The sequence below is a fragment of the Lasioglossum baleicum genome, chromosome 6 (assembly GCF_051020765.1).
Source record: "Lasioglossum baleicum chromosome 6, iyLasBale1, whole genome shotgun sequence".
NCBI lineage: Eukaryota > Metazoa > Arthropoda > Insecta > Hymenoptera > Halictidae > Lasioglossum > Lasioglossum baleicum.
In genome coordinates, this window is record NC_134934.1 from 964,423 (window position 1) to 978,786 (window position 14,364).

The 14,364-nt window shown below is 37.4% G+C and overlaps 1 protein-coding gene and 2 long non-coding RNA genes across 5 annotated transcripts; 1 reads left to right on the plus strand and 2 right to left on the minus strand.

Annotated features, from left to right (window-relative positions):
* Positions 1–6,589: 6,589 nt before the first annotated feature.
* LOC143209369 (uncharacterized) lies at positions 6,590–8,222 on the plus strand. 2 transcript variants are annotated; one of them, XR_013009074.1, is made up of 4 exons: positions 6,590–7,279; positions 7,359–7,727; positions 7,848–7,977; positions 8,070–8,215. It is a non-coding gene; the product is annotated as an uncharacterized LOC143209369 (long non-coding RNA). The 2 variants fall into 2 exon arrangements; XR_013009073.1 differs by having other exon boundaries at positions 7,848–8,222.
* A 2-nt stretch (positions 8,223–8,224) lies between these two features.
* LOC143209885 (uncharacterized) lies at positions 8,225–10,462 on the minus strand. Its single transcript, XM_076426163.1, has 3 exons — positions 9,637–10,462; positions 8,314–9,445; positions 8,225–8,231 (listed from the first exon to the last, which is right to left on the minus strand). The coding sequence occupies exons 1-3, from the start codon at positions 10,460–10,462 to the stop codon at positions 8,225–8,227; spliced, it is 1,965 nt and encodes a 654-aa protein (XP_076282278.1).
* A 913-nt stretch (positions 10,463–11,375) lies between these two features.
* Positions 11,376–12,952, minus strand: LOC143209368 (uncharacterized). 2 transcript variants are annotated; one of them, XR_013009072.1, is made up of 4 exons: positions 12,651–12,952; positions 12,388–12,540; positions 11,684–11,774; positions 11,376–11,609 (listed from the first exon to the last, which is right to left on the minus strand). It is a non-coding gene; the product is annotated as an uncharacterized LOC143209368 (long non-coding RNA). The 2 variants fall into 2 exon arrangements; XR_013009071.1 differs by having other exon boundaries at positions 11,393–11,609; positions 12,388–12,942.
* Positions 12,953–14,364: the final 1,412 nt, after the last annotated feature.

Here is a 14,364-nt window from a genome sequence, read left to right on the forward strand (position 1 = left end):
TGACACTGACATTTGAAATTTCAAGATGGCGACGTGTAAACATTTGGTAAATCTCTAGTGAATTATATTAGAGATTCCAATAAATAAATTAAGATGATGTTTATTAACAAAACTTTAATAGAATTAAATTCTTTGATCACAATATTTTTAGATCCAACTTCATTGATGGCAAACTATTGATTAAACAAATTGTATTTTGTCAATGACAAGAAAATAACTAATTTAAACATTTGAATTTAACGCCAACTTCACAACGCTAACTTCACATTAGTGAGTGTCGCTACAGTCGCCACATTTACTCCCCCCCTAATAGTAGAGTAAATAAGGGGGTAGTCTACCCTCGATTTGTAACTAGAAAATTACTAGAATCTTACTAGATTTTGGGTCGAAAATATGGGTTTGCGGCCAGACGTTGATTGACCTTATTAGAACAAATTGTGGGCTGTGTGAGGGCTCATTCGAAAGAGGAAGGTTAGACGCAGCGCGCTTTTCTCACGAGGTTAACGAGATTATGTTTATATCTAATAATATGATGGCCCAAAGTCGAGAAAAAATCTAGGAAAAAATCCCGCAGATTTCAATGCATTTTCTGTCTCTAATAGACTTTTTTGGCTTATGAGATGAGAAAGGCGCGCTGCGTTGAACCTTCCTCTTTCGAATGAGCCCTCACACAGCCCACAATTTGTTCTAATAGGGTCAATCAACGTCTGGGCGCAGATCCATGTTTCGACCCATTTTTCTAGTAAGATTCTAGTAAATAGCAAATATCTAGCAAATAACTAGAATCCTACTAGAAAAATGGGTCGAAACATGGATCTGCGCCCAGACGTTGATTGACCCTATTAGAACAAATTGTGGGCTGTGTGAGGGCTCATTCGAAAGAGGAAGGTTCAATGCAGCGCGCTTTTCTCATCTCATAAGCCAAAAAAGTCTATTAGAGACAGAAAATGCATTGAAATCTGCGGGATTTTTTCCTAGATTTTTTCTCGACTTTGGGCCATCATATTATTAGATATAAACATAATCTCGTTAACCTCGTGAGAAAAGCGCGCTGCGTTGAACCTTCCTCTTTCGAATGAGCCCTGACACAGCCCACAATTTGTTCTAATAAGGTCAATCAACGTCTGGGCGCAAACCCATATTTTCGACCCAAAATCTAGTAAGATTCTAGTTCCTTTCTAGTTACAAATCGAGGGTAGACTAGCCCCTTAAAGGAATCTAAAATGATATTATCATCGAATTTAGAACATTCTTGAACTTCTAGAACATTTTCTAAAAAAGCTGGTTTTAATCTATCTATGTTAAGGGGCTAGTCTACCCTCGATTTGTAACTAGAAAATTACTAGAATCTTACTAGATTTTGGGTCGAAAATATGGGTTTCGTACTAAACGTTGTTTGACCTTATTAGAACAAATTGTGGGCTGTGTGAGGGCTCATTCGAAAGAGGAAGAATAGACGCAGCGCGCTTTTCTCACGAGGTTAACGAGATTATGTTAATAATTAATAATATGAGGGCCCAAAGTAGAGAAAAAATCTAGGAAAAAAATCCGCAGATTTCAATGCATTTTCTGTCTCTAAAAGACTTTTTTGACTTATGAGATGAGAAAAGCGCGCTGCGTTGAACCTTCCTCTTTAGAATGAGCCCTCACCCAGCTCAAAATATGCTCGTATAAGGTCAAACAACGTTTAGTTCCGAACCCATTCTTTCTAGTAAGATTCTAGTTATTTGCTAGATATTTGCTATTTACTAGAATCTTACTAGATTTTGGGTCGAAAAAATGGGTTCGGAACTAAACGTTGTTTGACCCTATTAGAACAAATTGTGGGCTGTGTGAGGCTCATTCGAAAGAGGAAGGTTCAACGCAGCGCGCTTTTCTCATCTCATAAGTCAAAAGAGTCTATTAGAGACAGAAAATGCATTGAAATCTGCGGGATTTTTTCCTAGATTTTTTCTCGACTTTGGGCCATCATATTATTAGTTATTAACATAATCTCGTTAACCTCGTGAGAAAAGCGCGCTGCGTCTAACCTTCCTCTTTCGAATGAGCCCTCACACAGCCCACAATTTGTTCTAATAAGGTCAAACAACGTTTAGTACGAAACCCATATTTTCGACCCAAAATCTAGTAATATCCTAGGTATTTTCTAGTTACAAATCGAGGGTAGACTACCCCCTTAAGGGGGTAGTCTACCCTCGATTTGTAACTAGAAAATACCTAGAATATTACTAGAAAAATGGCTCGAAACATGGGTTTGCGCGCTGTCGGTTTTCGTCCTTATTTCAGAAAATTTTGGGCTGAGTGAGGGCTTATGCTAAAGAGGAAGGTTAAACACACTGCGCCCTGGTTACGAGGTTAACGAGATTATGTTTATAACTAATAATATGAGTGCCGAAAGTAGAGAAAAAGTCTAGGAAAATAACCAGCAGATTTCAATGCATTTTTCTGTCTCCGAAAGACTTTATGACTTATGAGATAACCAGAGCGCAGCGCGTTGAACCTTCCTCTTTAGAATGAGCCCTCACCCAGCCCAAACTTTGCTCAAATAAGGACAAAAACCGACAGCGCGCAGACCCAGGTTTCGGACCCAAAATCTAGTAAGATCCTAGTTATTTGCTAGATATTTGCTATTTACTAGGATCTTACTAGATTTTGGGTCCGAAACCTGGGTCTGCGCGCTGTAGGTTTTTGTCCTTATTTGAGCAAAGTTTGGGCTGGGTGAGGGCTCATTCTAAAGAGGAAGGTTCAACGCGCTGCGCTCTGGTTATCTCATAAGTCATAAAGTCTTTTGGAGACAGAAAAATGCATTGAAATCTCCTGGTTATTTTCCTAGACTTTTTCTCTACTTTCGGCCCTCATATTATTAGTTATAAACATAATCTCGTTAACCTCGTAACCAGAGCGCAGTGTGTTTAACCTTCCTCTTTAGAATAAGCCCTCATCCAGCCCAAACTTTGCTCAAATAAGGACGAAAACCGACAGCGCGCAAACCCATGTTTCGAGCCATTTTTCTAGTAAGATTCTAGTTCCTTTCTAGTTACAAATCGAGGGTGGACTACCCCCTTAAGGGGGTAGTCCACCCTGGATTTGTAACTAGAAAATACCTAGAATATTACTAGAAAAATGGCTCGAAACATGGGTTTGCTGGTTTTCAGTTAGTGTCCTTATTTGAGCAAATTTTGGGCTGGGTGAGGGCTCATTCGAAAGAGGAAGGTTCACCGCAGGGGGCTCTGGTCATGAGGTTAACGAGAATATGTTTATATCTAATAATATTAGTGTCCAAAGTAGAGTAAACATCTAGGAAAAAAAACCAGCAGATTTCAATGCATTTTTCTGTCTCCAAAAGTCTTTTTGGCTGATGGGATGACCAGAGCCCCCTGCGGTGAACCTTCCTCTTTCGAATGAGCCCTCACCCAGCCCAAAATTTGCTCAAATGAGGACACTAACTGAAAACCAGGAAACCCATGTTTTCGACCCAAAATCTAGTAAGATCCTAGTAAATAGCAAATATCTAGCAAATAACTAGAATCTTACTAGAAAAATGGCTCGAAACATGGGTTTGCTGGTTTTCAGTTAGTGTCCTCATTTGAGCAAATTTTGGGCTGGGTGAGGGCTCATTCGAAAGAGGAAGGTTCACCGCAGGGGGCTCTGGTCATCCCATCAGCCAAAAAGACTTTTGGAGACAGAAAAATGCATTGAAATCTGCTGGTTTTTTTTCCTAGATGTTTACTCTACTTTGGACACTAATATTATTAGATATAAACATATTCTCGTTAACCTCATGACCAGAGCCCCCTGCGGTGAACCTTCCTCTTTCGAATGAGCCCTCACCCAGCCCAAAATTTGCTCAAATAAGGACACTAACTGAAAACCAGCAAACCCATGTTTCGAGCCATTTTTCTAGTAAGATTCTAGTTCCTTTCTAGTTACAAATCGAGGGTAGACTACCCCCTTAAGGGGGTAGTCTACCCTCGATTTGTAACTAGAAAATAACTAGAATCTTACTAGATTTTGGGTCGAAAATATGGGTTTGCGCGAATCGGTTGTTTGTCCTTATTTGAGCTAATTGTGGGCTGGGTGAGGGCTCATTCGAAAGAGGAAGGTTCATCACACACGGGTCTGGTCATGATTTTAACGAGATTATGTTTATATCTAATAATATGAGTGTCCAAAGTAGAGTAAAAATCTAGGGAAAAAACCAGCAGATTTCAATGCATTTTTCTGTCCCCAAAAGACTTTTTGACTTATATTATGACCAGACCCGTGTGTGATGAACCATCCTCTTTAGAATGAGCCCTCACCCAGCCCAAAATCTGCTCAAATAAGGACAAACAACCGATTCGCGCAGACCCACTTTTTCGATCGAAAATCTAGTAAGATTCTAGTAAATAGCAAATATCTAGCAAATAACTAGAATCTTACTAGATTTTCGATCGAAAAAGTGGGTCTGCGCGAATCGGTTGTTTGTCCTTATTTGAGCAGATTTTGGGCTGGCTGAGGGCTCATTCTAGAGAGGATGGTTCATCACACACGGGTCTGGTCATAATATAAGTCAAAAAGTCTTTTGGAGACAGAAAAATGCATTGAAATCTGCTGGTTTTTTTCCTAGATTTTTACTCTACTTTGGACACTCATATTATTAGATATAAACATAATCTCGTTAAAATCATGACCAGACCCGTGTGTGATGAACCTTCCTCTTTCGAATGAGCCTCACCCAGCCCACAATTTGCTCAAATAAGGACACTAACTGAAAACCAGCAAACCCATGTTTCGAGCCATTTTTCTAGTAAGATTCTAGGTATTTTCTAGTTACAAATCGAGGGTAGACTAGCCCCTTAAGGGGGTAGTCTACCCTCGATTTGTAACTAGAAAATTACTAGAATCTTACTAGATTTTGGGTCGAAAATATGGGTTTCGTACTAAACGTTGTTTGACCTTATTAGAACAAATTGTGGGCTGTGTGAGGGCTCATTCGAAAGAGGAAGGTTAGACGCAGCGCGCTTTTCTCACGAGGTTAACGAGATTATGTTAATAATTAATAATATGAGGGCCCAAAGTACAGAAAAAATCTAGGAAAAAAACCCGCAGATTTCAATGCATTTTCTGTCTCTAAAAGACTTTTTTGGCTTATGAGATGAGAAAAGCGCGCTGCGTTGAACCTTCCTCTTTCGAATGTGCCCTCACACAGCTCAAAATATGCTCGTATAAGGTCAAACAACGTTTAGTTCCGAACCCATTCTTTCTAGTAAGATTCTAGTTATTTGCTAGATATTTGCTATTTACTAGAATCTTACTAGATTTTGGGTCGAAAAAATGGGTTCGGAACTAAACGTTGTTTGACCTTATACGAGCATATTTTGAGCTGTGTGAGGGCTCATTCGAAAGAGGAAGGTTCAACGCAGCGCGCTTTTCTCATCTCATAAGTCAAAAGAGTCTATTAGAGACAGAAAATGCATTGAAATCTGCGGGATTTTTTCCTAGATTTTTTCTCGACTTTGGGCCATCATATTATTAGTTATTAACATAATCTCGTTAACCTCGTGAGAAAAGCGCGCTGCGTCTATTCTTCCTCTTTCGAATGAGCCCTCACACAGCCCACAATTTGTTCTAATAAGGTCAAACAACGTTTAGTACGAAACCCATATTTTCGACCCAAAATCTAGTAAGATTCTAGTAATTTTCTAGTTACAAATCGAGGGTAGACTACCCCCTTAAGGGGGTAGTCTACCCTCGATTTGTAACTAGAAAGGGACTAGAATATTACTAGAAAAATGGCTCGAAACGTGGGTTTGCGCGAATCGGTTGTTTGTCCTTATTTGAGCTAATTGTGGGCTGGGTGAGGGCTCATTCGAAAGAGGAAGGTTCATCACACACGGGTCTGGTCATGATTTTAACGAGATTATGTTTATATCTAATAATATGAGTGTCCAAAGTAGAGTAAAAATCTAGGAAAAAAACCAGCAGATTTCAATGCATTTTTCTGTCCCCAAAAGACTTTTTGACTTATATTATGACCAGACCCGTGTGTGATGAACCATCCTCTTTAGAATGAGCCCTCACCCAGCCCAAAATCTGCTCAAATAAGGACAAACAACCGATTCGCGCAGACCCACTTTTTCGATCGAAAATCTAGTAAGATTCTAGTTATTTGCTAGATATTTGCTATTTACTAGAATCTTACTAGATTTTCGATCGAAAAAGTGGGTCTGCGCGAATCGGTTGTTTGTCCTTATTTGAGCAGATTTTGGGCTGGGTGAGGGCTCATTCTAAAGAGGATGGTTCATCACACACGGGTCTGGTCATAATATAAGTCAAAAAGTCTTTTGGGGACAGAAAAATGCATTGAAATCTGCTGGTTTTTTTCCTAGATTTTTACTCTACTTTGGACACTCATATTATTAGATATAAACATAATCTCGTTAAAATCATGACCAGACCCGTGTGTGATGAACCTTCCTCTTTCGAATGAGCCCTCACCCAGCCCACAATTAGCTCAAATAAGGACAAACAACCGATTCGCGCAAACCCACGTTTCGAGCCATTTTTCTAGTAATATTCTAGTTCCTTTCTAGTTACAAATCGAGGGTAGACTACCCCCTTAATGGTGGTAGGAACACCTTTATAATTAATTTTATACAGAAAATCTGTTAATCTTTCTATAATCTGATAAGGACCTTCATATGGAAGTTCAAGAGATGTTTTAAGTTTGTCTACTCTAACAAAAACATATGTACAATCTTCTAATTCCTTGTATACAAAAGGTTTTCGTGAAGCGTGATGAGATGTAGGTGTTGGACGAATTGCTCGAATATGTTCCCGCAACTTTTCAAGAAAAATTTGAGGACACCCAATAGGATCTTCAGCTGCAAAAAATTCTCCTGGAATCCGTAATGTTGTACCGAAAACCATCTCTGCAGCAGAGGCCTTGATATCATCTTTATAACTGATTCGGAGACCTAGAAGAACCATAGGAAGAACATCTACCCAATTAGAGGAATTATGACACTTAATTGCCGATTTGAGAGAACGATGCCAACGTTCAATTATTCCATTAGATTGAGGGTGATAAGCCGTTGTCCTAATCCTTTGACTACCAATAAGTTTTATTAATGCTTGAAAAAGTAGTGACTCAAATTGAGCTCCTCTATCAGTAGTAATAACAGCTGGTGCTCCAAATCTTGCGACCCACGTAGCAAAGAATGCATTAACCACCGTATCTGCAGAAGTATCTGGAATGGGTGTAGCTTCAGGCCATCTTGTACTTCTATCAATCATAGTAAGACAAAAGCGAAATCCTTTTGAAACTGGTAAAGGACCAACAATATCAATATGTACATGTGAAAATCTAATTTTAGGAACTGGAATGTGTTCAGAGTTTCGAATAACATGTCTATGAATTTTCGCTCTCTGACAAGATAAACATGTTCTAGTCCAACTAATAATGTCTTTACGCATATTTGGCCATACAAAACTTTGAGAAATAATCCTTTTAGTTGTTCTACCGCTTGGATGAGATAAATTATGAGAGACGTCAAAAATTCGTCTTCGAAGACTTGTTGGAACATATATTCTAATATCTCTACTCACGTCACAATAAATTGTCTTTTCACCGTTATCTAACCTGAGTGGTTTTAAGGAAAGAACTGTTTCAGACTCTAATAGTGATTTAAGTTCTTCATCTTTCTGTTGTTCCTCAAAAAGTTCATCTGTAGAAACTATTACAGGTAAGTTAACAGCGCCTATTCTTGAAAAAGCATCAGCAACTTGATTATTATGTCCTGCAACATGGATAATTTTAGTGGTAATTTGACTAATGAAATCAAGCTGTCTTCTCTGTCTTTCAGAAGCTTTTTCAGAAGATTGTAGAAAGGCATATTGCAACGGTTTATGATCAGTGAAAATGGTTACATCCCGACCATCAACCATATGACGAAAAAATTTTAGTGCAGCATAAATTGCTATTAACTCTCTGTCGTATGTACTATATTTTTGTTGAGATTCTGATAGCTTTTTGGAAAAGAATCCAAGTGGTTTATACGACTCATCTTGAAATTGTTCCAAAACAGCTCCGATTGCTACATTCGAAGCATCTGTTCTAAGAAAAAGTTTTGAATTTTCTAAAGGATGAACTAAAAGTGTATTTTCCGCTAAACATCTTTTACTTTCTTCAAAAGATTTTTCTGCATCAGCGGTCCAACTAATTTGTCGTTTATCTTTTCTTTTAGCACCTGATAAGTATTGTTTAATGGTGCTAAAATTGATGCTGCATTCGAAATGAATCTATGATAAAAATTTATGATTCCAAGGTACCGTCTCAGTTCACTGATATTATTTGGTTTCTTGAAATCAATAATAGCTCTAACTCTTCTATCCAAAGGACGTATTCCAAAACGATTGACCGTATAACCAAGATATTCCACTTCATCTTGTGCAAATTTACTTTTAGAAACGTTAATGGATAACCCATATTTCTTAAGACGAAGAAAGACCTGCTCCAAATGAATACGATGTTGCTCTTCATCCTTCGAAGCAATCAGAAGATCATCAAGATAGGCTTGACAGAAACTTAATCCTCGTAAAACAGTGTCAACAAATCTTTGGAATGTTTGTGCAGCATTCCTTAACCCAAATGGCATCCGAGTGAATTCGAATAGTCCAAATGGAGTTGTAACCGCAGTTTTGTGAAGATCTTCTTCAGCAACAGGAATTTGAAAGTAGGCTTTAACTAAATCAATTTTGGTAAATACCTTACATCCAGCTAGATGATGAGTAAAATCTTGAATATGAGGTAGAGGATAGTTGTCCCTAACTGTAATATTGTTTAACCTGCGAAAATCTCCGCAAGGTCTCCAATCTCCATTCGGTTTGCGAACCATGTGTAACGGACTTGCCCATTGAGAAGAAGATGGTCGACAGATTCCTTGTTCCAGCATAAATTCAAATTCTTGTTTTGCTGCTGCAAACTTCTCAGGAGTCAATCTGCGTGGTTTCTCAGAAACAGGAAATCCAGAGGTAACAATTTGATGAGTTACATCATGAACTACTCTAGTAAGAGCTGATGGTTTTGTTATTTCTATATATTTGCGAAGTAATTCTTTAAATTTGCAGGAATTACTTACTGTTGCAACAGAGATTTGTTTTTTACTTGTTAATTTAGCCTTAGTGCTTAATAACGTCTGTTCATCAATTAATCTCTTGTTCCTTAAATCTGGAAGAAGACCATGAAATTCCAAGAAATCTGCACCAATAATTGGATGCTTGACATCAGCAATGATAAACTGCCATCTAAATGGACGTCGAAGACCTAAGTCTAGTATCCTTGTACTACAACCGTATGTATTAATTACAGTATTATTAGCTGCATATAATTTGAAATCGACAACAGATTTAACACCTCTGACCATATTTCTTGGAATAACCGAAACATCAGCTCCAGTATCAACTAAATAGAATATGCCATCTTTCTTATCAGAGATTATCAGGCGTTTATTCCTCTTAAAACCGTCAACGACCGCCTGAGCACGTAACGGTTGACTTAGTTTTCCAACAAGGTTTTGTCACCAAATGAACATGGTTGTACACATTTGTGTGCTTTATCACCAAATTTATCATGATAAAAGCAGTACTTCTTACCTTCTTCATTTTTCTTTTTACTTTGACTAGTTGACCATCTTTTGAAGTTTGATCGTCCTCTTGAAAAACTGCGTTCTCTCCTTTGATTCTGATGAGTTAATCTTTCCATTTGTTTCCTTAACTCAGTAATTTCCTCAGACATTTTCTTAATTAATCCTCCTTGCGAAGATTCGATGGAAAATACTGAAGAAGATGTTGGCCGAGACATATCTAAAATCTGATCAGCTTGAATAGCTAATTTGGAAAGATCTTTAACTTCGCTAATTGCAAGAATGGATCTAATATTTTCCGGAAGTTGTTCTAGGAAAATAGATCTAAGGACCTCATTATTAATTTGTCCAGGTGCTAAATTATTCAGTCTGTGTAGAAAAACTGATGGTTTTTCATCCCCAAGCACATGTGATCCAAGTAATTTTCTAATTTTAGCTTCTTTACTTTCTCCAAAAGCGTTACATATTCGTTCTTTTAACTTTAAATATTTATTATTTTCAGGAGGACAAATTAAAATATCCTCAACCAAAGGAAGAACTTTATTATCTAAATATACTGTAACGTATCTAAATTTTGACTCATCTTTTACTATTCTATTTATTAAAAATGCCGCCTCTACTTGCGTAAACCATAGAACAGGATTTTCCTTCCAAAACGGCGGTAAACGCACTTTTTGAGCAACTTCAATACTCGCACCATCAATAAGACTGGCGTTTTGATTTGAGCTAAGATTATCTTCCGATCTCACCGTTTCTTCGAAAGTTACTTCAGTAGGTTGTTGCATTGTTCTTTGTCCAGAAAAAGCTTGACGAGTAGGTGAATGTTCTAACGGCATTTTCTTAAATAATCGGGGTCACCAATTTGGTAAATCTCTAGTGAATTATATTAGAGATTCCAATAAATAAATTAAGATGATGTTTATTAACAAAACTTTAATAGAATTAAATTCTTTGATCACAATATTTTTAGATCCAACTTCATTGATGGCAAACTATTGATTAAACAAATTGTATTTTGTCAATGACAAGAAAATAACTAATTTAAACATTTGAATTTAACGCCAACTTCACAACGCTAACTTCACATTAGTGAGTGTCGCTACAGTCGCCACAAACAGTCGACTGAAAATAGTAACCCCACCACTACTACCCTGATAGCACAACAGACTCCACGGGGAGTGACGAAAACGATTACAGGTAGACTCCACCTGGAACCAGTCCACGCGGAATGCAGCTTTCTGCAGTCCAGCTGGAACGCCACTCTATCCTGGATTCCGCTTCCCCGCAAGATGGCAGCACGGTCGCACTGATTAATGCGGCGAATGCCGTTATACAGGGCAGCGCCGTCGGTAAGGGCAGATCGCACTAATGTGGCAGATGTCGATAAAGTAAATTTCTATTGTACAAATATGTAGCAGTTTTCCTTTTTACCGACAATACTGATTTTTGAATGAATATTCAGTCACATGCAAGGAGAGAAAACGAAAAAAAAAATAATTTGTGCAAAATAAAAATTCTCTGCATCGATTGCAAGAGATGGAAGCTAAGATTAAAATGTCCCCATGCAAAAAAAGACAAAGTGTCGTATAAGGGAAAAGAAAATTTACTTTTTCTTATTTTATAATACGCCGCAGGGAGTTGGTAAAGACACATTGACAATGACACAAGGAATATATATATATAATAAACATTATAATTTTTTATTATTACTATGCTTTATTATTGGACGAACACCTAAATATCTCTTCAGGTTATTGTGATGCAAAAAATATTTGTTACGTTACGTGCACGGTGTGCCAGATATTTGGTCCATTGACACCATGCGCATTACGTAACAAATATTTTTTGCATCACAATAACCTGAAGAGATATTTAGGTGTTCGTATTTAAACGGAACACCCTGTATATTGTGATTATTACACGTTGTTGCCTCTGCTTCCCGAAACTTGTGGCCCGTAGCACGTTCTGGCATAGGTGGGATACCTAAAAAATACAAAGAAAATCAGTAATGTACAATATATGCATGTGTGTTGAATGGCATAATTAGATATACGTACCACGCGAAAAATTAGAGGTCTTCCTCTTCCCCGGTTGCCGCAGCTTCCTTCTACTCCTTCCCTGGATAGCACATTATATTTATCCTCTGTTCTGTAAATTAGATTTTCAATTACACAGTGAGTAAAGGTGAGTATTTAATCTTCTTCGCTTATTGCTCATCTCAACGAATTTTCTAATTTCTGGTGCTACAATTACAAAAGGTCTTCTGACGTTTTTCATCAACTAATATACCTAACTGATTCAAATATTGCAATGATATTTATAAAAAATCGATTAAGTTGAACTACAAACAAAACAATGTACTACCAGAAATAAAAAAATTCGATGATGAGAAGCAAGTGAAGAAGATTAAATACTTGCCTTACTGAATTGGTTTAAGCCATCATTTTGCCGATTTAGAATATTGCTAAGCTAATTCTAATCTGAATGGGCCAAAGCTGAATTGTGTTGGATTTGTTTAAAGTGATAAATGATAATAATGATAATGAAAAGAGAGTGATAAAGTGATAAAGAAACAAACAATTTACTATTTTGGACTCTACATTGAAGTGAACATACTCGCCCCGTAGCACCTCATACGTGATGGCAAATGGCACTGTCGCGTGGTGTGCCGACAAGCGTTCTCACGCTTTTTCACGCGAAGATTTTGGGAGACATTTGAGCAAAATGAAACCGATTAACCAATATAAATATGTACAAATACCTTCCGTTCTTCCTTCCTTCCACGTAGTGCACGTAATCCAAGTAATCCACGTAATCACATAATCCAAGCAAGTCAATCTAATAAATAGTCAAATAGTCAAATGCCGCAACGCAGACCGCACTCGCGAGTGTAACGTGTAACCACAGAGCGAAGCTATGTAAATATATCTGTGATTGTGTCAAGAAAAACGCTGCATGTCACAATTTCAAAAAATTTCAGTTTATGCATTTATTGAACTTTATAGTGTAGGATTAGGTATTTACCAGAAAAAACGTAACGAAAATCAATTCAAAAGGCTCGAAAAAATAATACAATTTAACCAATGTCCTTGTCAAAGCATTAGTGATCAAAACTTTAAACGACAATATCTCGAAAGTGAAAGTACAATGTGACATGCGGCGGCGTCCTCCTGACAACCACAGATATTACGACCGAGCTAAGCGAACGAGAACTTGAGAACTGTTGAGAGTTGAGAGAATAACTGAAAACTGCTGAAAACTGAACGGCAGTTTCCCCTTCCCTGACGTATCGTCGTATCCGTGAGCGGTGTCGACCGCGCTTGCCCGTGTTGGTGCATGTTCGATTGCACGCGCGCTACACAACAAACGTACCTCTACCATGTCCGTGTGACTACCTGCTCGACCGAACGCGTCGGCGACGCGTTCCTTCGATTTTCACCAATTTTCACGTTGCCGAAGTTTCGGAAGCAAGAGGCGAAAAGTCGGAATCTGGAGACGGCGCGCATTTGAATCTCGGGCACAGCACGCGGCGCGACGCACATTTTGCTATAACTTTTGATCTAAAAGAGATATCGAAGAGAAATTAGGCCTAATTTTTTTTGAAAAATCGGTTTTAACGATGTAAAAAGAAATATATTTTGTATTTTTTAAATAATGGTTTCGTTGATTCTTAAGGTATAGCCGGAAAAGATGGTCAGAAGTATCCAACCAAAGTTTTTAGTCACGTCATGTTCAACAGAAAATTATGAAAAAATTCATGAATATTCTACCGAATAGCATACACTACTGAGATTTTTTTCAAAATTTTTGGTTGCAAAATCGATTTTTAAACAAATCGGAAAACATAAAATTGCCGATTTTATGTATATACATACATCAAAGTCTTCAGTTGACCACATTTATATTGTTACGTTAGTTGTGTCTCATCCTGATTATTAATGTGTATTTTTTCAGATTTTTCGGATTACGGAAACATGTTTTAAAAAATTGAAAACCTCCAAAACTTCCAAGAAAATGCATGTTTTGTATTGAAGTGTTAGAGACTCCAGTTTTATAAGAATTCAGTACTTGGATATTATTGAAGCAACCGTTCTTAATTTTTTTATAATTTTTTAGAGGTTGGGTAGTCGTTAACAAAACAAGTACATATATACGGCTGGGAATCTTCTGGCCCCGAATCGAATCCCGCATCTATAATCGTTTTGTTCGGTAAATACTTATTGCTTCGAGTTTTAATGAAAAGTTTAACCAAAAACATTTTTTAATTGTCTACATTTATTTTCAACTTAAAGAATTGATGCAGTTCGCGCTGTCGACTTTCGCTGTCCACTTTTTGTAATTGAAAAAAAAGAAACACAATTTAAGTTATGATTGCGAAGTGCAGAATGGTTTCGAGGTATTCGAAAATACCGCTACAGGTGGTCCCCTGTGTATCTATATCTTCGAGTAACTAATTACAAATTTTGTATCTATTATTCGTGATCCGAAATTTGTATCTAGGAGAAAAATTAAGGGCAAATTCGGAATCAGCGCAAAAAACTCTATAAGAATCATCCAACAGTAATTGTTGAAGAAATTTGGTGTTGCGGAGACTGTAAATCAAATGGGAAACTTTCTTCCAGCAGATCTATTAATGGGTCTATTAACTTTTTTCCGTGTAACATTTTGTTTATTTTCTCGTTTCTTTGTTATAATAAATGGAAGCTTATGTTAATTTGTTGTTCTTCATTCTTTACCC